The 21,469-nt window shown below is 33.7% G+C and overlaps 1 protein-coding gene across 6 annotated transcripts in view; it reads right to left on the bottom strand.

Annotated features, from left to right (window-relative positions):
• The window catches only part of LOC118188334 (fas apoptotic inhibitory molecule 1), a 54,456-nt gene extending 33,385 nt beyond the window's left edge, over positions 1–21,071 (bottom strand). For 2 of the 6 annotated variants that reach the window (XR_015042779.1, XR_015042778.1), the window contains exons 1-3: positions 20,797–21,071; positions 20,585–20,685; positions 15,480–15,606 (exon numbers count right to left, since the gene is read on the bottom strand). Coding sequence is in view for 3 of the 6 variants with exons in the window: in XM_085822663.1 (XP_085678789.1) it covers positions 15,480–15,590 (111 nt within the window). In the remaining 3 variants the exon portion in view is untranslated. Of the gene's footprint in view, positions 1–15,479; positions 15,607–20,584; positions 20,774–20,796 lie in introns of those variants that run through there. The other 4 variants (XR_015042780.1, XM_085822663.1, XM_085822664.1 and 1 more) reach the window with 4 other exon arrangements.
• Between the last annotated feature and the right edge of the window lie 398 nt (positions 21,072–21,469).

Here is a 21,469-nt window from a genome sequence, read left to right on the forward strand (position 1 = left end):
ACGATATATGTATGTCTTTAGCTGTAGGAAATTGTGAAAGTAAAGTACTAGGAAAGGGTACTGTCAAATTTGCAGTAAAAGTAGGCAATCGAATAAATTGGATTGAGTTAGATAATGTGTTACATAATCCAAATCTAAGAAGAAATTTATTATCGGGAGCAAGGTTAGAAAGGCTGGTGCTCATTTTGTGATTTCAAAAGGGAAGATGTGGATATACTTTAATAATTGGGATAGATTATGCTATGCTAAACGATATGACGGACTTTATCACGTAAAACCATTTAGATATGCAACAGGTAAAAGGGAAGCTGGTTACGGTACAGAAATTGGAAAGTTAAATAAAGTAGACGATGCAATGCTATGGCATCGGAGATTTAGCCACGTAAATTTTGATTATATTAAGAAAACTAGTAAGAATCAAAGCGTGAAAGGGTTACCAGAAATTAAAAAACCAATAGAGAGGTGTAAATCGTGTATTATTGCTAAATCTAGTAGAATAACTTTTAAATCTGTTCCGAAGAGATCGGATAAACCATTGCAGTTGGTTTATTTAGACGTTTGTGGCCCACTACCAGTTCCATCTAAGGGTGGGAGTAAATATTTTCTTGCTATTGTAGATGACTATAGTAGATTAGTAACAGTGTATTGTATGAAAAATAAAAACAAATCGTTCTACAACTTTAAGAATTATCATAGGCAAATGGAAAGACTGACGAATAGAAAATTAATAAGTATACGCACCGATAATGGTGGGGAATTCTGTAACAGGCAATTCGAAGGGTACTTAGCCGAAAATGGAATTAGTGTTGAACGCACGAACGCGTACACCCCAGAAGAGAACGGTGTGTGTGAACGTTTTAACCGAACGGCATTAGACGCAGTTAAAGCTATGCTTAATGACGGTAAAATGGGAAAAGAATGGTGGGCAGAAGCTCTTGGCTGTTTTGTACATACGTGGAACAGAATATGTCATAAAAGCAACCGAACCCCTTATGAAATGTTCCTAAATAGAAAACCCAGTGTTGTTTATTTTAAAGTATTTGGTTGTAAAGCCTATGTTGGCGTGCCAAAACAGATTAGGAATAAATTAGAAATGAGGTGCAAAGAAGGAATCATGGTAGGATATGCGAAGGAAACTAGGGGTTATGGGATATGGCTGCCAGAAGAACGCAAATTAATAGAAACCTGTAATGTGAAGTTCGATGAAAAACTGTATGCAGCAAATGGCATCCTGGAACAGAAATCAAAACCTAAATTTAAAAGACTAGAGGAATCTGAGCTATTAGCAGAATCAGATGAAGAACAGGAAATTTCTAGAGAAGAAATAAAGTTGTCAGATGACAAATCTACTCCGAAAGAAGTATCAGACTTAAACTGGCAAAGAAAAGCAGTTAAAAGGCTAGATGGAACACGTACAGACATATATTATTATGTAGAGGGAACAGACACCCGTTTTAGATCCTATAATGATATTGAAAAGTATTGTGAGGCAAGAAATATTAAATATGAAAAAGATAAGTTCGATTTTAGTGGAAAAAATGAATACTCGGGGAAAGTTAATTTCGTAGAACAGCAGACTAGCTCTGTGTCTGAAGAGGCAAATTCCGTAGAAATAGTTATCCCACAAAATTTTAAAGAAGCACGAAAATCAGTAAATGCCGAAGAATGGGATAAGGCAATGAAAGAAGAAATCGACACAATAAAGAAAAGAAAGGTTTGGGAATTAGTCGAAAAGCCAGAAAATAAAACTATAATAGGAAACAAATGGGTCTATATGCTAAAACGAAATGAAAAGAATCAAGTGGTTAGATACAAAGCACGCTTAGTAGCACAGGGATTCAGGCAGAAAAGAGGTGAAGATTTTGATGACGTTTACAGTCCTGTAGTAAATTTTTCAATCATAATATTTTTCACTATACTGGTATGTTTATATGGATGAACTAATTGTCAGTTAGATGTAAAGAATGCATATTTATATGCAAACCTAAATGAGAAAATATATATGACCCAACCAGAGGGATTTATCGAAGAGAAAAATAAAGTGTGTTTATTACACAAGGCCATTTACGGTCTACATCAAAGCGGCCGTGAATGGTTTTGTGAATTTGAAAATACTTTAGAAAATCTACATTTTAAGAAAATACACTGGTGTAATTGTGTTTATAAGGGTTCAAATGTAATTCTCTTGTTATATGTAGATGATATTGTGATTTTTAGTAAAGATCAATATAGTATAGATAAAGTAATTTCACAGCTGAGTAAGTTTTTTGATCTTAAAGTATTAGGCAAAACTAAAACATTACTTGGAATTGAATTCTTAGAGAATGAGAATGGGGTTTTTATACATCAGCAAAAATATATCGAAGAAATTTTTGAAAAATTTAAACATTTCCAGATACCAATAACTTCACTTCCCATAGCTAAGGGCACTATTCTTACAAAATTAGATTGTCCATCTACAAGTGCAGAAATTACAGAAATGCATACATTACCCTTTAGAAATCTGTTAGGATGTTTAGTTTTTGTAGCTAACAGGACAAGGCCTGATATTACATATGCAGTGAATATCTTATCACAATTTCAGGAGAATCCTGGAATTAGGCATTGGGAAGCATTGTTGAAATTGCTTGGTTATCTCAATAGTACTAAATTATATAAGTTAAACTTATCGAAGATTAAACATCTAAATTTATATTGTTATTCAGATGCTGATTATGCAAGTAATAGAAATGACCACTTGTCCATGGGAGGATTTATATTATATTTAGATGAAGTACCGGTAATCTGGAAAACTGTTAAACAAAAATGTGTAAGTTTATCGACCATGGAAGCGGAGTATATTGCCTTATCTGAAGCAGCGAAGGAATTAATGTGGACGAAAAATGTCTTACAAGATGAAATTTTAGAAAAAGTTTAATTTAAGAGACTGTAAACTCTCAATATCATCTACATATAACAAGAGAATTACATTTGAACCCTTATAAACACAATTACACCAGTGTATTTTCTTAAAATGTAGATTTTCTAAAGTATTTTCAAATTCACAAAACCATTCACGGCCGCTTTGATGTAGACCGTAAATGGCCTTGTGTAATAAACACACTTTATTTTTCTCTTCGATAAATCCCTCTGGTTGGGTCATATATATTTTCTCATTTAGGTTTGCATATAAATATGCGTTCTTTACATCTAACTGACAATTAGTTCATCCATATAAACATACCAGTATAGTGAAAAATATTTGTGATAACAAGTCTGCCATTGATTTTTCTAGATCGCCAATAGAAAATCGCCGAACTAAGCACATAGACGTAAAATATCACTTTGTTAGAAGACTAGTAAATGATACAGTGTTTGACCTTGAATTTATCACCAGTAAATTAAATACTGCTGACTTATTTACAAAAGCAGCGACTGCTGTTAATTTAAGAAAGTTTTGTTTAGATGTTTTCAGTGTTTAAAGACAGTAAGTGTTTTCCTATAATAGAATTGAACTATGAACTTCTGTGAAAGTTTTGTTTTTGTCTTTGCATGGGGAAAAGAGGGCCATTTGTTGGCTTTAGTTTTCCACATGCAAATTTTGATTGGAGGTTGATCGGCGGTAAGCTAACGTGATTGCCGCTGATTGGCCGATGACGTCAAGATCGGCGGGTTGGCCGAGTATCATATATATGTACGCCGGTATCGGCGAAGGTTCTGGTTCTGTGGTGATGGCGATAAGGAGCGCGCCTTGCGCCCTCCGATAAGTGTGGCAACCCTAGAGGAGAAATTTCTTACGAGTAGCGAGCAGAGCGAAACAGGCAGGCTGTCGGGGAGTATGCGCGATGTTCCGAAATAAAGCTTAATTTTTATTGTGCACTATGTCTTGTTAATATTTATATTAATGCAGTACGAACATAATCTGTGATATGGAATTCGAGGATTGGTGGTAAAAACAAACCGGAAATCTCCATAATGGTAACCCGGACTGTGTTAAATCAAGCACTTTCGGTTTTGACTACAAGCCATCACTCAAGATCTCCAAACCAGAAGTAATAGATTACATCGGTTTTCGTCCTCCGGATCACAGATGAGTAGTAATTATAGATCATTTTATAATTCTGTTTTTACTTATCATTTAATTTCATTTTCTTTAGTTAAAATTTTTGCTTTTATTTTGGCTTAAAAACCCTGCACAATGTCTGATGTTCATGCCGTCCAAATTCCGGTTTATAACCGATCAGACCCATCTTTATGGTTTATTATGTGTGAAAGTACCTTTGCTCTTGCCACCCCCAAACCTATCACAGAATCCATTACTAAATATAATTATATAGTTGCTCATCTTCCTCCAGATACTGCATCAATAGTACGGGATTTACTTATGAAACCAGACCCTATTGATCCATATACAAAGCTCAAAACTGAATTAATAAATCGTTCAGAAGAATCTTCTCAGCAAGAAATTCGCCAATTATTATCTGGAGAAGAATTAGGTTCTCGAAAACCTTCCGATTTGCTTAGAAATATGAAACGTCGAGCAGAATCTTTAAATGTTCCTGATAACTTAATGTTAGAATTATTCCTTCAACGTTTGCCTTCGACTGTTCAGTCTATTTTGGCAGCGGTGTCCAATTTAACTGTAGATAAAGCTGCAGAAATTGCCGACAGAATTTTAGAAGTAAATCCAACCCCAGGGACTTGTGCCGTTTCTCGCACAGTCGATCAGTCTCTTGAGGATAAATTATTTAAACAAATAGAAAAATTAAACAAACGTATTGATCGCATTTCTCTTTCTCGTGGTCGCTCGCCAAATCGCGGAGATCGCAATAAGGAAAGAAGCAATTCCAAAAGGAGAGATTATTCTGTTTGCTGGTATCATAGACGTTTTGGGAAAAAGTGTAGAGATGACAAATGTACAAAACCTTGTTCATGGCAGGGAAACGAAACCAGCAAAGAATAGAGGCGACTTATTCTTTGCCTCAAGTTTCACGTCGCCTGTTCGTTCGTGACCGTAGAACAAACCTTTCATTCTTGGTCGATACCGGCTCTGACGTGTCCTTACTTCCAGCAAATAATTCTCAAAAACGGAATTGGTCCCAACAAACACTTTTCGCTGCTAATTCTTCTACTATTCATGTTTATGGTCAAAAAACACTTTCTTTGGATTTCAAATTAAGACGACAGTTTACATGGACTTTTCTTATAGCAAATGTTAGTACACCCATTCTTGGAGCAGATTTTCTCCATTTCTTTGAATTGGTGCCTGATCTCAGAAACAAATGTCTCAAAGATTTAAAAACACATTTTAAAACCATCGGTTGCGTGAAAAATGCAAGCATTTATTCAGTAAAAACTGTATTTAGTGATACACCATATCACAAAATTTTAAAAGAATTTCCTTCAGTTACTAGATTACCAGATCCTAACCAACCTGTTAAACATAACACCGTTCATTATATCATAACTAAAGGTCCACCTGTGGTTGCAAAACCTCGTCGGTTAGCTCCAGATCGCTTAAAAATAGCAAAACAAGAATTTCAAACTATGATGCAATTGGGGCATTTGAGACCTTCGAGCAGCAATTATGCATCCCCACTTCACATGGTTCCAAAAAAGGGAAGTCTGGAATAGAGACCTGTAGGAGATTATCGAGCATTGAACGCTCAAACGATAAAAGACAAATACCCTATTCCATGCTTAGCCAATTTTACTGCTGCATTGCACGGTACTAAAATTTTTAGTCATGTCGACCTGATTAAGGCATACCATCAAATACCAATTAACCCAGCCGACATCCACAAAACTGCCATATGCACACCATTCGGTTTATTCGAAAGTATCCGTATGCAATTCGGCTGCATCTGCGACTTTTCAACGTTTTATAGATGAAGTCACGCGGGATTTAGAAGGTGTTTACGCTTTTGTCGATGACTTGCTCATAGCCTCTAAAGATTCTGAGGAACATTGCAGGCATTTGAAAGCTTTATTTTCCAAACTTCAGGAATATGGACTTTGCATAAATGTTTCAAAATGCACCTTTGGTCAAACATCTATTGATTTCTTAGGTTTTCACCTTAGTGAAAACGGAATTGAACCTCTTCCTGACAAAGTCAAATGTATTTTAGATTTTCCTCAACCTACCACTCTCACTCAGCTTCGCCGATTTTTAGGCATGTTTAACTTTTACAAATGTTTCATACCTAAAGTAGCACATATTCTTTCTCCTTTAATAAAATTGTCAGAAGGCTATATTAATAAAAAGAAACCTCGTTCTCGTGTTCAGGATTCATCCCCACAATTAAATTGGAACGAGAATGCTGAACAAGCCTTTATTGCTGCCAAAAATGCCATTGCTCAGGCTACCCTTTTGAGACACCCTATTCCCGGAGCCCAGCTAAGCATCTGGGTAGATGCCTCAGACGTCGCAATCGGCGGCACACTTATGCAGTTGTCTCAACAAACATGGGAACCTATAGCATTTTTCTCTATGAAACTCAGTAAAAGTCAACAGAAATGGTCCGCGTACGATAGGGAATTATTTTCTATTTATTCTGCAATTAAGAAATTCCGACACATGTTAGAGGGCAGAAATTTTATAATTTATACGGATCAAAAACCGTTAATATACGCTTTTAAACAGAACCCTCATAAATGTTCACCTCGACAATTGCGCCATTTAGATTTTATTTCTCAGTACTCTACTGATATTAGGCATGTGCAAGGTTCAAAAAACGTCGTTGCTGACGCTCTTTCAAGAATCGAAATTGATTGCATAACAAAATCTCCATTTTTGGATTTTAAAAAATTTTCGGAAGCTCAACGGCATGATCCGGAGGTACAAGACCTTCTCAAAAACAACACATCATCTTTGAAACTGGAATTTAAACCGTGCCAATATTCTGATAGTAATATTCTTTGTGACATATCAACAGACATTCCTCGTCCATTTGTTCCGAATTCCTTTCGCAGACTCATCTTTAATCATCTGCATAATCTGTCACATCCAGGAATTGCAGCTACTACGAAGCTTATTTGTTCTCGTTATGTATGGCCCGATATGAAACGTCATATCAAAAATTGGGTGAAATCCTGTGAATCTTGCCAAAAATCGAAAATTACTAGGCATACTAAAGCACCACTGGGCACATTCTCTCTTCCTGATGCACGTTTTTCAGAAATCCATATGGATATCGTCGGACCGTTACCTCCATCAGAAGGCAACGTGTACCTTTTGACTCTAATAGATAGATTCTCCAGATGGCCTGAAGCCATTCCCATCCCGGATATGAAAACGGAAACCATTTGCAGAGCCATCTTCAACTGTTGGATATCTCGTTTTGGCTGCCCATCGATCATAACAACAGACCAAGGTTCTCAAATGAGATCCGCACTTTTTGCAGAATTCACGCGCATTTTGGGTACGAACAGAATCACAACAACAGCCTATCATCCAATGTCCAACGGCATTGTTGAACGATTTCATCGACATTTAAAATCTTCTCTCAAGGCTCACGAGACCAATAACTGGACTGAAACACTACCAGTTGTTATGCTTGGTATTCGGACAGCCGTAAAGGAGGATCTACAGTCATCTTGTGCTGAACTGGTGTACGGCACAACTCTCAAGCTACCTAGTGATATGATAACGTCATCTAAGATATCTCCGTATGACACACAATTTATCACGAATCTTATGCATAGAATGCAACAATTGAATCCAATAGCAACATCTGCACATTGCCAAGAAAAATGTTACGTAAGTGCTACCTTAAAGTCGTGTACGCATGTATACTTACGTGTCGATCGAGTAAAGCCACCTCTGTGCCAACCATACACAGGTCCGCATAAAGTCCTTTCTAGAACGGACAAAACTTTCACAATTGATGTTAACGGTCTGAAATCTACTGTGTCTATAGACCGTGTGAAACCAGCCTATTTGCTTTCGGACTCTAATTTGCCTGAACTGAAAACAAATAAAGACTTAAAGACAGTTCAGCAGAATAAATCTGCAAACGAACTCTCTAAGACACAAACTGTCACCAGATCGGAAAGACATGTTCACTTCCCTAAGAAACTTGCTTCTTACATAACAATTTAAAACATTTTTTTTAAATTCATATCTTAACATATTTCTTGTTATTTCATGTTTATTATATGTGTCAATACCTTGTTATATATTGAATTGCATTTTGATCTTTTCTAATTTTATATTCTAATTTTGTAATCATGTAAAAAATACCCGACAGTACGGATCCTCTAAGATAATTTCATAACCTATGTCGTTCCTTTGAATAGTCATTAAAGGAACTGGGGGGAAACTCTGTGGTGATGGCGATAAGGAGCGCGCCTTGCGCCCTCCGATAAGTGTGGCAACCCTAGAGGAGAAATTTCTTACGAGTAGCGAGCAGAGCGAAACAGGCAGGCTGTCGGGGAGTATGCGCGATGTTCCGAAATAAAGCTTAATTTTTATTGTGCACTATGTCTTGTTAATATTTATATTAATGCAGTACGAACATAATCTGTGATATGGAATTCGAGGATTGGTGGTAAAAACAAACCGGAAATCTCCATAGTTCTTGTTCTCTTGTGTGATTATCAGTTAGCATTATGCTAGTTTGCTTTCAATCAAATGATTTTAAATGTAAAGGCTACAGTGTTAGCTCTTTTATTTTATTTACGGAATAAAGCATGAATTTTATTTAGTTTAGTCTTAGCTTTATTTAAGGGAAGCAAAATATGCTTTCCTTTATCACCACTGACAACAAAAACCCTGGTCAGTATTCGTTAAAAACAGAGTGACTGAAATCAGAAAACTCAAGGCTCTACAGATAATCAGAACGTGGCTATCAATGGAATGTTGATGCGAACGACTTAAGAAATCCAAAACAGCAGTGGCCTAAGTCAATAGTAAATATCAATAAGAAAGAAATGGAAATGGAAAAAAAATACACTGCTATACTGCTAATAACTCTAAATACACTGCTATACTGCTAAATACACTGCTATACTGCTAATAAAAGGTTGAGTCCATCGCAGTTAGTAAGGAAGTTTTCAAAATTCTCAAAGATGATCCGTGTTTGTTATGTTTTCAACCAAAGTCTAAGAAAATATACTGATTTTGCAAAAGAAGTGTTGAATGCACAAAAGATACTTTTCCATTCTGTGATGAAGAAACATGAAAGAATCTGATAAATCTTCATATTTATAAAAATGATGAAGTAATTTTATGACTGAAGTACAGATTAACAAACAAAGATGAAATTCAAGATTTTATTTTTTAAATAATTCTGCCTTCCAAGAATATAGTAGTAAGAAGATTTATTGAACAAGAACACACTGCAAACAAACGTGTTGGAATACCAACTCTCTTAACCATTCTATGTCAGAGATTTTGGATTTTAAAAGGAAAAAGAACAATTTGCAATGTAATCAGTGAATACATCACAAGTACAAAACAAAGAGTTAAAATCTTGTATCTTTTCCAACTATCTGAAAGATTAAATTAGAATATCAGTTGTTTTTCAGATATCTGTTATTGATTTACCAGGATTCTAGCAGATCAGACCTAAAGAGAAGGTTTGGATTGTCCTGTTTCCTTCGCCATATTTTAAAAGCCCTACATTTAGAGCTGATACCTTTTTTAAGTACAAATGCTTTGAACTAGATTTGTCAAAAGAAGAGGACAAATATCTGCATTGTATTCAGATCAGCTTTAACTGGTTATGAGATTTTTTTTTAACCTGGTACGTACTAGCTTAGAATTTACAATCTTTTGCTTTCATATTTTCTTTAATAATGTAAATGTCATATTAATGACTTAAGTTTATGAAATTAGTGACTAAAATAAATAATCATACAAATTTAGCTAACAAATGCTGTTTAAATACAGGTCTTCATGGCAGTTCCAAAAACCAGCACCACTCAGAGGATTAAATACTCACTTTGAAGCAAGTAGACTGGAAGAAAATTCAAAATGAGTTGAAATGAAAGAAATTTGCATGAAATTCAAACCATCTCCCTTCCCATAGTGGGCAGGGTTCTGGGAATGCTTGATTGCAATTCTCAAAGATCTCTTTAAAAGATCCTTGGACATTCTTCTCTAATATATGAAGAACTACACATTTTAGTCTGTGAATGTGAATCCATTATGAGCAAAAGACCATTCACACATGTGCCGGAAGACCCAGAGTTGAAAACTGTGAACCTCTTTTATGTTTCTTCAAGACATTTATGTCAATGATGTTCCTCATTTAAATCAAAATATAAATAAACTGTTGAATAAATAAATTGAAAAGAATAATATTGTTAAAATATATAGATATCTTCAGAAAGTACAAGATCATCTGAAACAAAGATTTAGAAAAGAATATTTATGTTTCCTCTTTTCTTCAGCTTACAAAAGTAGTTGGTGCAGATAACAAAAAGGGCTGTATTGGTTCCTCAGAAGAGTGATGGAACTTTTCTTTGGCAAGATGGAACTATCAGATTTGTGAAATTAAAAACTTATGACAGAAATGTGTTAAGACCAGTACAACTATACCCTTTAGAGGTAACAAATGATTGTGAACTAATTATTTCAGATCTCAGACTAGTTCCTGATATAGCAAGTGTTCAGCATTCTAAAACAGAAAGTGATTTTAATGAACTTGCTCCTGTTCAGGCCCACTCTGTTTGACTAGTGAAACCTGTTGAAAGACTCTCACTAAGCACAGACTTTTGTTGACTTAGAAATAGCTTGAACTTTATTGAACATTTGTGTTTAGAATTTTCAACTCTAAAATGTAGATTTAGTTTACATAATTTCGAATTTCTTAAAGCTGTTTTATTTGTATTGTATAACAATTTAATATTATTTTACAGCTTTTCTAATGTTTATTACTCTCAAAAATTCAAGTTGGGGAGAATGTTATAAAGTTAGAAGTTGTAATCTTGTTGTACCATCTACTGATTTAAGAAATGAGAAAGAGGTAAGTAATGTTGTTTAGTTGTTACAGGATGGCAACAAAGCTGTTGTTCGAAAGATGATACGACTGAATTTATTCTAGCATTTTGGATATTGCATACAGTGAAATGTGACAAACTTCTTAACAATGCGCTGAAGAATATTAAAATATTATTTAAAGTGAAGATATTTCAACATGTCAGATTTTTAGCAAGGCACTCATGGATTAAATTAATGACAATGTTTTTATCAATGCTCTCCTAACATAAATTTTACAATTATTCAAATTATAATAAGCAATATATTTCAAAAAATACAAAATTCTGCTGAGGACCTGAGACAAAAATGAGCTAAAATACGAAGTTTAATATTATATGCAAGTAGTCATATGTCAAGCTTTTGCATTAGGAAAGTTAACATAAACTTTCTGTACTACAACAAGAAATCTTTCTGAGCCAATCATGAAATGAAAATAATAATAGTTAGGATAGAATTACACTTATTTAAAAGGACACTAAGGTACAAAATGTCATGCCCACATAGAAATATTCTGCTTTTTCCATTAAAAAAAGAGAAACAGAGAGAAGTAGCAAATTTTGATAATGATGATATGTATCGATTACTTTTAGCTAGTTAGTTGTTTCTTAGATGGCTCTAAATGTTATCTTTAAATATGAAAATAAATATACATAATTAAGAATACATACATGAAAATAATTCCCCTAATTAATTTAATAACGTATGAAAATTTAATTTCATTAAATTTGAATTTCATCCAAATTTACAAAACTAAAAAAGGAATGGCCCTTAAAAGAGCTGTTTTTTTTAGCTGCTCAGCCATATACATTACGGAATATGAAAATAACAGAGAGAAGTAGCGAATTTTGATAATGATGATATGTATCGACTGCTTTTAGCTAGTTAGTTGTTTCTTAGATGGCTCTATGTGTTATCTTTAAATATGAAAATAAATATACATAATTAAGAATACATACATGAAAATAATTCTACTAATTAATTTAATAACGTATGCAAATTTCATCCAAATTTACAAAACTAAAAAAGGAATGGCCTTAAAAGGGCTGTTTTTTTTAGCTGTTCAGCCATATACACTACGGAATATGAAAATAAATATGAATAATTAAGAATACATAAATGAAAATTATTCAATTAATTTCATAACTCATTAATTTTTTTATACAGTGAAATTTAAATTTTGGTAGCTTCATATAATAAAAAATTTAATAGCTTTCATATTTGCATGTGTGATAAAATGGTGGCAAAAATAAAATCGATTAAAACAACCAGTATTCGTGGTGCGATCTAAAACACAAATAACTAAAAGCAGATCACATACTACATTGTTAGCAAATTTTTATATCAGAAGACAATTTATGTATTACAAACATATTAAAAATTATTTTTTTATTTCATATCAAAGGTAAAAATTTTAGAGAATCAGGAAATTTCAAGAAATAAAAATATTAAATTTTGACTAATAGTATTATTTTCTAGAATGCTAAATATTGTTAAGTAAATTATAAAATATAATAAAGATAAGCTTTTTTCAATTTAAAATTTAACAAACTTTTCTGGTGAGGCAAGGTTAATCAATTAGTTATGTTAAAGCACTCCACAGCTATCTATCCAAAGTGAAGAATGTCTTTACATTTGATTCTATAAAAGATACTGGCAAGCATTTATATGAAATGTAATTAAACAAGAAATCAACCAAAAAGCCTAATCTAAAGACAAGGAAATCAGGACAAAATTGCCAAGTTTCTGAAACAAGCATGAAACTCCAAGTGCATTTTGTTAATCGGTCAAGTGTTTAAAGGTAAGCTAGAATTATCATTTTCAGATAAAAATTTGTGGTGGAAAGTCGATTTGATATGATATACAGTCAAATCTTGCTATAATGAACTTCGAAAGACTGAAAATTTGGTTCGATGTATCAGATCCAATAAAAAAAAAAAAAAAAAAAAAAAAAGGATCACCTCACAAAATCGTGTAAAAATTAATTGATGAATCACATAGAAAGAGTGACTAGCGTTGTCACATCTTTCAAATGATGTAAATACCAGCTTTAATCTTTAAAAATATTAAAAGTTAATTACAATTATTATCCACAATTTTTAAATTTCTTTTTCATCATTTTTCAGTTTTACTATGCATGAATAATTCTAATATAATAATAAAAAAAAAAAGAGTACAAAAGTCATGACTTAGATCCGTCTCTCCAATTATACATTTCCACCTAAAATACAAATTTGCAATTATGAATAGGCATCAGACTTGAACAGACAACTATCTGACTCAAGTTCTTTGTCTCAATGGATCATTTGTTCTTTGCATGACACAGTAGGATTCTCTAAAGTATGTTTGTTGCCTGTCCAGGTTTTCCAAGATTTGTATGCTACATCTGTCTCACATTGGCTTTTGTTTAGAACACAGAGAAAGACAAAGGGGGAGAGATAAAAGAACAGTAACCTAAAAATGTTTTTCGTTATTTTAATACCCTAAACTCAGTGGTGTAACAGCCCTAATGGGCCAAGGCCTGAAATCTGCTTTCTTGACCGTGGACCCCAGGGTGTGTAAGCATATGCCCTGAACAAGTGGTCAGCTTGTCGCAGGACCCCCAGTGCTTAGTCCCCAAGTGAACTTGGTACTCATTTTATCAACCCAAATGATGGAAATCAAGGGATGAAAGGCTCGACCTTGCCCAGCCCGAGAATCTAACCCTGGACCTGTGGTGCTGCTGCACAATGCGCTAGCCACTGCGCCACCGAGCCTCATTCTAATACCCTAAACAGGATTAATTAAAAGTTAGTAATTTTTAGTTGAAAGCTCCAGAAATTTTGGGGAAAAAATTGAAAAAGGAAAAACAATTTTCATTTCAAGATATCAACAAAGTTTCTTGTACCCAATTACGGTTTGTTGTACCCAACTACAGAGATAGTGAATGTGTATAAAATAACATAAAATCTATATAAAATTAGACAGGACCAATTATCATTTTCAGATAAAATTATATATTATTAATAATATTTAGAAGTTCATTTGTTATAAGGCAGGTTCACTACAGCATGATTGGAGTGCATCATGAAATTAAACAAATGTCACTCATTTTTTTACTTATTTAGCTACATTAACTGATGCAATCATGTTAATTCAAATTTTTCACTGTACATAAATTATTACATATACACCAGCACCCACTAATACACCATCAAAAATACTACCTTTAATTCTGATTCCTGCAAGTATTTTCCAGCCTTAGAAACTATTTTGGATTTTTTTAGAAAGGTAAATTTTAATGTTCTTTCTTTCTCTCTAATTTTTCCTGGAACGATACTTGTTTCACTCGTGTTGTTTCCTAATGTATTTGGATTTTTGCATTTACTGATATAATTTACTACATTTCCTGATAAAGAGTAGAATCAATGCATTTTCTGCTGGCATAGAAATCCTGCCAAAAAGTCATGAATGTTCAAATTTTCTCACAATAAAATTGTACATGAAGGAAAATATACAATATAAATGCAATGTCATTAACATGTTAGAATAAGAATTGGAAATTGGTTTGAGAAAAGTTATCAAGTCTTCTTATTTCGTAGCATTCCAAAGGAAGGAAAAAAGAACCATGAAGCATACATGCCGATAATTCTCTAATATGATTTTCCATGCAAATGGCAAACTATACCTGCCAAAAGTAAGGGAGGAACCCTGTTTTATCAATAATTGATAACATATATTATTGCCCTGTGTAACAAAATTTTAATTGTGCTTATGTATTTAATTAACTGCTATTGTGGTTTTTATTTAACTGAAATTGTTTGTGCTTACTGTAATGGAAATTGATTTTTGTAAGTTAAAAGCTTTAGTTGGATTTATTTTCGGTGCTTAGATTTTTCTCAGGAAGAAGTAGGGAGTGTTTTTTTTTTTCAGAACACCTGGACAGAAACAGAGATCAAATTACTTAATCAGTGCTCTCCAAACGGATTCTCTTGGCAGGCTGTAAATAGGATTTACAGTGAGATAAAGCAATCTCAAATATCTGTTGCTATGGGAGGCTTCATTTACTAATTGTGAAAAAAAGAAATTGGCAGCTTTGCTTCATTTTCCCTTTGGAAGGTTGCCATTGATGGATAAATGGGTTTTTTAGAACGGAGAAGCACCTATTTTAGAATGGAATGACCTTATCTACATATTGTTCTCATAAGTCAGCAGAGTCAAATTTCTGTTTCTCACATGTTTGGGCGACTCTTTCTGCGGGCGTCAACAGTCATTGTAGCAGTAGTTGTGTTTATATTCATTTGAGGAGACTAAAAATAATAAATGAAGAAAATGAAAACATTCATCCCGTTGGTCAAACATAATTTTATGTTTATCTTTCAGCCTGTAGAATTTTGGTGAACGAAGACACTGAGATTTCTTCGAGGCTTGTGGGGAAATGTCATATAAAAATTTTCCAAGATACATAATACTCGTGAAATAATCAAAAGAAAAAGCAGCAATATTTTACACATTGAAATGTTATGGTTTGGATAATTACCTTTCCGTCCACCCTAATGATCCTCTTTCCGGATGTTGTACCATGTTCAAACTCTACTTGGTGCTTTTTACCATTTAACACAACTTCCCACACACCAACAATCTGAGACATCTTGGATTTTCAGAAACTGAAAAGAAAAGCAAAATATCATTATTACTAATAAGCACTATGACAGTACTTAATTTTTCAAAAAAAAAATAGACTTGAGAAGTATTTAATTTCTAAATAAAAAATATAGTAAATAAATATATAATTATTTGTATGGTATTTAATTTCTCATTGCTGAACTATATATATATATATATATATATATATATATATTTTTTTTTTTTTTTTTTTTTTTTTTTTTTTTTTTAACTTAAAATCAGTATTATCGCAACCACCCGGTTGGTGGATTTTATGGAAAAAAAACGAACAAGTACTTTTATTATAAAAAAATTATACATCACATATATATTCTATGTTTCAACTATATATTCATTCAAAAAGACACTCAATAAACTAGTTACAAATGGGTTTTTGTTGTGGTGGAAATTCGCTTTGAGAACGAATTCGAAGCACCGTCCTTATAGCGTCTTTGCAGCAAAATAATGTATTCCTGCAGAAATTTCACCTCTCTTTCTTACAGATATTATAGTAAAATCCTATAAACACAAATTTTAAAAGTGAGTTTAAGAAAAAAATAATCATACTTTTTCTATAAAAGCCATTGGAACTTGGAATACAGAAAAAACAATGCATACTAAAATGGACACTTTGAAAACTGAATCTTTGTCGTTATGTACATTATTACCACAGTTTCGTTAATTTGGCTTTGGTGATTTCTACTAGGGTGGTTGCAGGAATACATAAGTATCTTTTTTCTATCTAATTTTTAATACATTATAACAAATTTTAACACTTGAACAGAGTTATTGGCATAATTTTTCATTCAAAAATACTCATTTTATATTATTACAGATTTCATTTTACATCTTTCCCTCACAGCCTTCTTCTTCTTCATAAGTTCCACAGCCTATTACAGGCCAAGGCTGTCTCTCCAAGTTCAGATGCCTTCATGATTCTCGCAATACCAGTTTCACCATATTTCCTATATAGTTGATGATTATAGAGAATCCTCCACATGCCATTTTGTTGTACCAGTCCAAAGATCTTTCTTATGAATTTTTTTTTCAAAAGTTGATATCCTTCTTTGCTCTGTTAAGTATCCAACATTCACTTCTATAAAGGGCAACAAGCCTTATTAAAGTTTTATATGAATTAAATTTAGTTTTTATGTTTATTAGTTTGGATTTAAGTTATTTTTTAAGGCTGTACTAACATCTATTCGCCATAAATATTCTATTTTTTATTTCAATTTTTATATCATTACAACTTGTGATCAATAAGCGCGTATATTTAAATTGTTGGCTAATCTTTGAAATATGGTAACAGGTAGTTTGGCGACATTTTGGTAAGGCGATAAAGGTTACTAGCTAGGACTTTAGCAGTGTACATGAATAAAGTCAAGAGTGTGCGCAATGCCATTTTTGTGCAATTCTGAGATGTTTTTTTAAGTGAAAATAGGTCGACGTGTACATGGATATTGTGTATGTGCAATTCTTAAAAACACGGTAAGCAGTTTGCGATTCTACACTTTCTCCCAATTTCGCACCTAATCTTCGTCACGAGTAAGCATTTTTGTTCCATAAAAGTTCTAGCATAAGCATAATTCAGCTAGAAGAGTGTTGGAAAAAAATGTTGAGTAAAAAAAAAAAACATGCCTTTACTTCGTGAAAACAAAATGACGTCCAAACAAAAAGTAGCAGGTTGCTGTAGCAGGGTTGGTCGCCTAATTTTCGCCAAAAAATCGCCGAGTTAACATAATACAAAGATTAACCAAATTGTTTTGTCCATGGCCAGATGATTGGGCATCTTGGCACTCATGCAAAAAAAGAAATTTCTGAATATAGTAAATCAATCTTGGAGTCTAGGACGCCTTCCTAAAGAGTGGAAAAGAGCCACAATTATACCTGTTGAGAAACCTGGACAAACCAATGGATCTCCTGTGAACTTTAGACCCATTGCCCTAACCAGCATTGCATGTAAAGTCATGGAAAAAATTATCATGGGGCGGTTTCTCTTTCACCTGGACACCCACGACCTCCTACCAAAAGAACAATATGGTTTCAGAAGAGGTCATAGCACCACTGATCAATTGGTCTATCTCAGCTAGAAGATTAGAGATGCCCAAAACAAGCGACCTACCAATCATACTGTGGCTGCTTTTCTAGACTTGTGAAAGGCGTTTGACTGTGTCTGGAAACATAAACTAATAGTTAAACTCTATGAAGATTTTGGCATCAGGGGTAAAGCCTTGATCTGGATCACAGATTTCTTAAGAAATAGACTGATAAAAGTAAAGCTTAATTCCATTATGTCAAACGCCTTTAAATTCAGCCAAGGCGTCCCCCAGGTTTCTGTGTTGAGCCCAATTCTTTCTGCCTGTATTTGGCTGGAATTGAGAAGATTATATCAAGGAGATGTGAGGTTGGTTTATTTGCGAATGATATTGCCCTTTGGAGCTCTGGCCCAGATGTGAGTTCAATGGAGACCAATATAAATTTTATCCTTGAAGATGTGTGGAAATTCTCGAAAGACCACAAATTGAGTTTTAATCCAACTAAATCTATTTTTAGTTTTTTTAACACCAATAAGAAGATTTATAATTATCATCCAAAAGTTTTTATGAATAATTTGCCTCTTACATATGACAAACATCCAAATTTTTGGGCTTCGTTCTCGATCCAGAGATCAGTAGTAACAAACATGTGGATGCACTGGTTTTTTATGGCAGAAAATGCCTAAACATTCTGAAGTATATCTCGGGACGTGATTGGGGAGCCGATGCTTGCACTTTGAAAACTACTTACTCAGCTATCATACGACCTATTTTGGAATACGGTTTCCCCGTTTACTGTTGTGCCTCTTCCACCAACTTCCAGAAATTGGAAAGAGTCCAACTCAGTGCTTCTTGTATTATAACTGGCTTGCGCAACAGTTGCCCGAATAAAATTGTGTTGTATGAAACAGACCTTCAACCCCTCAGTCTAAGAAGAAATGCAGGCCTCATAAAATATTATAATAAACTTCTCAGTTACGGCTCCCAGAATAGAACTTCAAAATTTCTGCAGCACTGAAGTAATAACAAAGACTTAAGAAAAATAGTTCACTTTGTCAAATAGAGTATGCTGGTATAATTGACCGTAATGTTGAGCAACATTCCTTGAAACAATATTTAGATCCATCTGAAGGACTCCCTGGAGTCGGGTTCCATGCGGAACTTTAGTCTCGAGTTTCCAAGAAAAATGATATTCCGGCCCTGTTACGACAATCTGCCTTGGAAACTATACATGCAATCCCCGCTGAAGCTACCCTCATCTATACTGATGGGAGTAAAAGTGAGGACTCTCGCTCCGGTAGTGGTGTCATTAAATGCACAAATGGAAATATCGTTAAAATAAAGAAAAGAAATTCTGACTTCAGTTTGGTTTTTAAGAGTGAGCTTATAGCCATCGAAGAGGGACTAAATGCTGTTTTGTACTTTACAGATCTTAAGGAAATATAGATTTTGTCTGACAGTCGTAGCACTATCAAATATCTTTCAAACTGGCAAAGAGTTTGTGATAGGCCCGGAGCTGCAATTCTTAGCAAACTTAGGCAGGTCTCATTACTCTGTGAAGTGCATCTTCAGAGGATTCCTTCCCATGTTGATATATGGGGTAATGAAATGGCAGACATTCTGGCAAAGGAGGCATCTGAAGAACCTTTGCCAATTATCAATTCACTGACATATCTTGAACTGCATTCCATTAGAAGACATGCTAATTTGGCTCGTTCCCCCGAGTCATCCCTGGTATCAAGCTTATTGTCCTGGAAAATCCCTTGCTATGGATTGCGAAAGACAAAAATTTCTGAAAATCATCAATTTCACTATAGCTAAAAATTAAATTTATTTTGGTTAAAGTTGACTTTAGGGTACCCCTTGTATTATCGCGAATTTGTTGTTTCATTTATCGCCAAGCTGTTGTTTTATTTATGGTAACCTGAGCAGTTGAATGTTATTGAAACCCTATTATGATGTAATCATTTGCATTATTCTGGGAAATTTTGAATCATGGCATGTTTTGTAAGGGCTTTTGTGATGTGTGTTGTTTAAGAAGTACATTGCTTGTTTCATTATTTAGACAGCAGAATGCTGAGTGTAGTTAAATTAATTTGAAGTTTCTGTACGATTTGGAATGAAAGGGAAAAAGTGCATTAATTGACTGGTGTGTAAATGAAGGTTTACTTAGTAGCCATTTTCCGGACTTTGTGAATTTATGTGGCGACGACGATATACGGATTCTAGTTCAGATAATTTTAGGAAGTTTTTGGATGTCATTAAGGAATTTTGCGTGCCACAGATTGAAGATGAAAGAATTTCTAAATAAGGTAAGTGGATATTTGCTTTGTGTAGTGCTTAAATGCATAACAGGTTTTTCCTTTTTTATGTTATTTTATTGTTTGGTTTAAAATGTAGTTAATTGAGATTATGTATTTTTTGTTTGCCTCTACTGTAGAATTGGGTGCTCCTTTGAGTTTTTTAGTGAAAATATATTGATGTGTACATAGACAAACTCGAGGAAATGTGCAAAACCTAGTTTGTGCAATTCTCTGATTTTTTTTTTTTTTTTTAAGTGAAACTAGGTCGATGTGCACATGGATACCAAGTTTGTGCAATTTTTCGTCTTGTTATTTCGGCTTTGTGTAGGGCCAATTTTTGGTGCAAAAATAACAAGTCAAAGAATTGCACAAACTCGGTATCCATGTACCACCAAAAATCGCCAATGGACCCTTAAATATACTTTTATCATTTATTTCTAAAGAAATATAGTGCTAATAACATTTAAAATTCTTTAATTTAACAGTTTAAAATTCGATATACTTAGAACAAAACACATTAAAATACAATAAACATTTCAAATTAAATTACACGAAGATTTCTGAAATACGTTTTATTTTAATAAAATGAAATATGATCTTCGCGTGTAAACAAAAAGAACTGCGTAATTCATTCCAAATACCTTCCCCTCATCTAAGCACATTTCTTTTCATCAGTTGTAAGAAATAAAATGTTCCAACTATGAAGGCATTCACGGAAGTCTGTTGTCATGGTCACCCTTGCCTATGTGAAATAAGGTTAATGGATATATCAAGTTCACAAAGTTACGCTTGGGTGATGCTGCATATTAAATAAATATCAAATAAAGCAACTTTATACATTTCTCATACTCACATACAAATCGTGACAATAAAACAGAGCACTCTAAAAGATGCTTAATAGGTCAGTTTATACCATTCCGGTCTTCACAAACGAACTTGAATTCAAAACAATGTATCGTTGCCAGACAATAAACAATGTAAAAAAATGTGTCTGGAAAATAAAAAAATAAAATAAAATAAAGCTAGCACTTTTTTCTGTCTTAATTGATTTTTTTAAACTTTTTTTCGGTGAAAGACGGCTATAACATTTTAAAACTAAACAGATTTCGTGGTTTAAAGATTGGCCTTGATGACCTTTGGCTCTGGACATGGCAAGGACGCGCATTTCCAAACCCTACCAAACCCTGTCGCCGCTTTTTCGGATGGCCCAGACTTTCCTTTTCCCATCGATGACGAATAGTTCGATACTTTGTTTACGGTTTATGTGGAATTGTGGTAAGATTGTATATGGAAAATCTTGCGGAATTGATAAAGACCACTCTTCATATTTATTTTTTTTTTTTCTTGCTGTATACGAGAGTGGACGCAATATGAATAAATCTCTATGCTACAGTCAATTATTTCTATTATTCGAATTAATTCATCTTGAGAACTTTAAAAGTCTTAATAAACAAAAACTTACTCATATTGCTGATACAAAAGTATTGATATGCTTTGTTCAATTCTTTGTTAACCCCTTAACTGCC

This window comes from Stegodyphus dumicola, chromosome 8, assembly GCF_044657685.1.
Source record: "Stegodyphus dumicola isolate Sdum_Otavi_A_Nest chromosome 8, ASM4465768v1".
In the NCBI taxonomy this organism is placed as follows: domain Eukaryota; kingdom Metazoa; phylum Arthropoda; class Arachnida; order Araneae; family Eresidae; genus Stegodyphus; species Stegodyphus dumicola.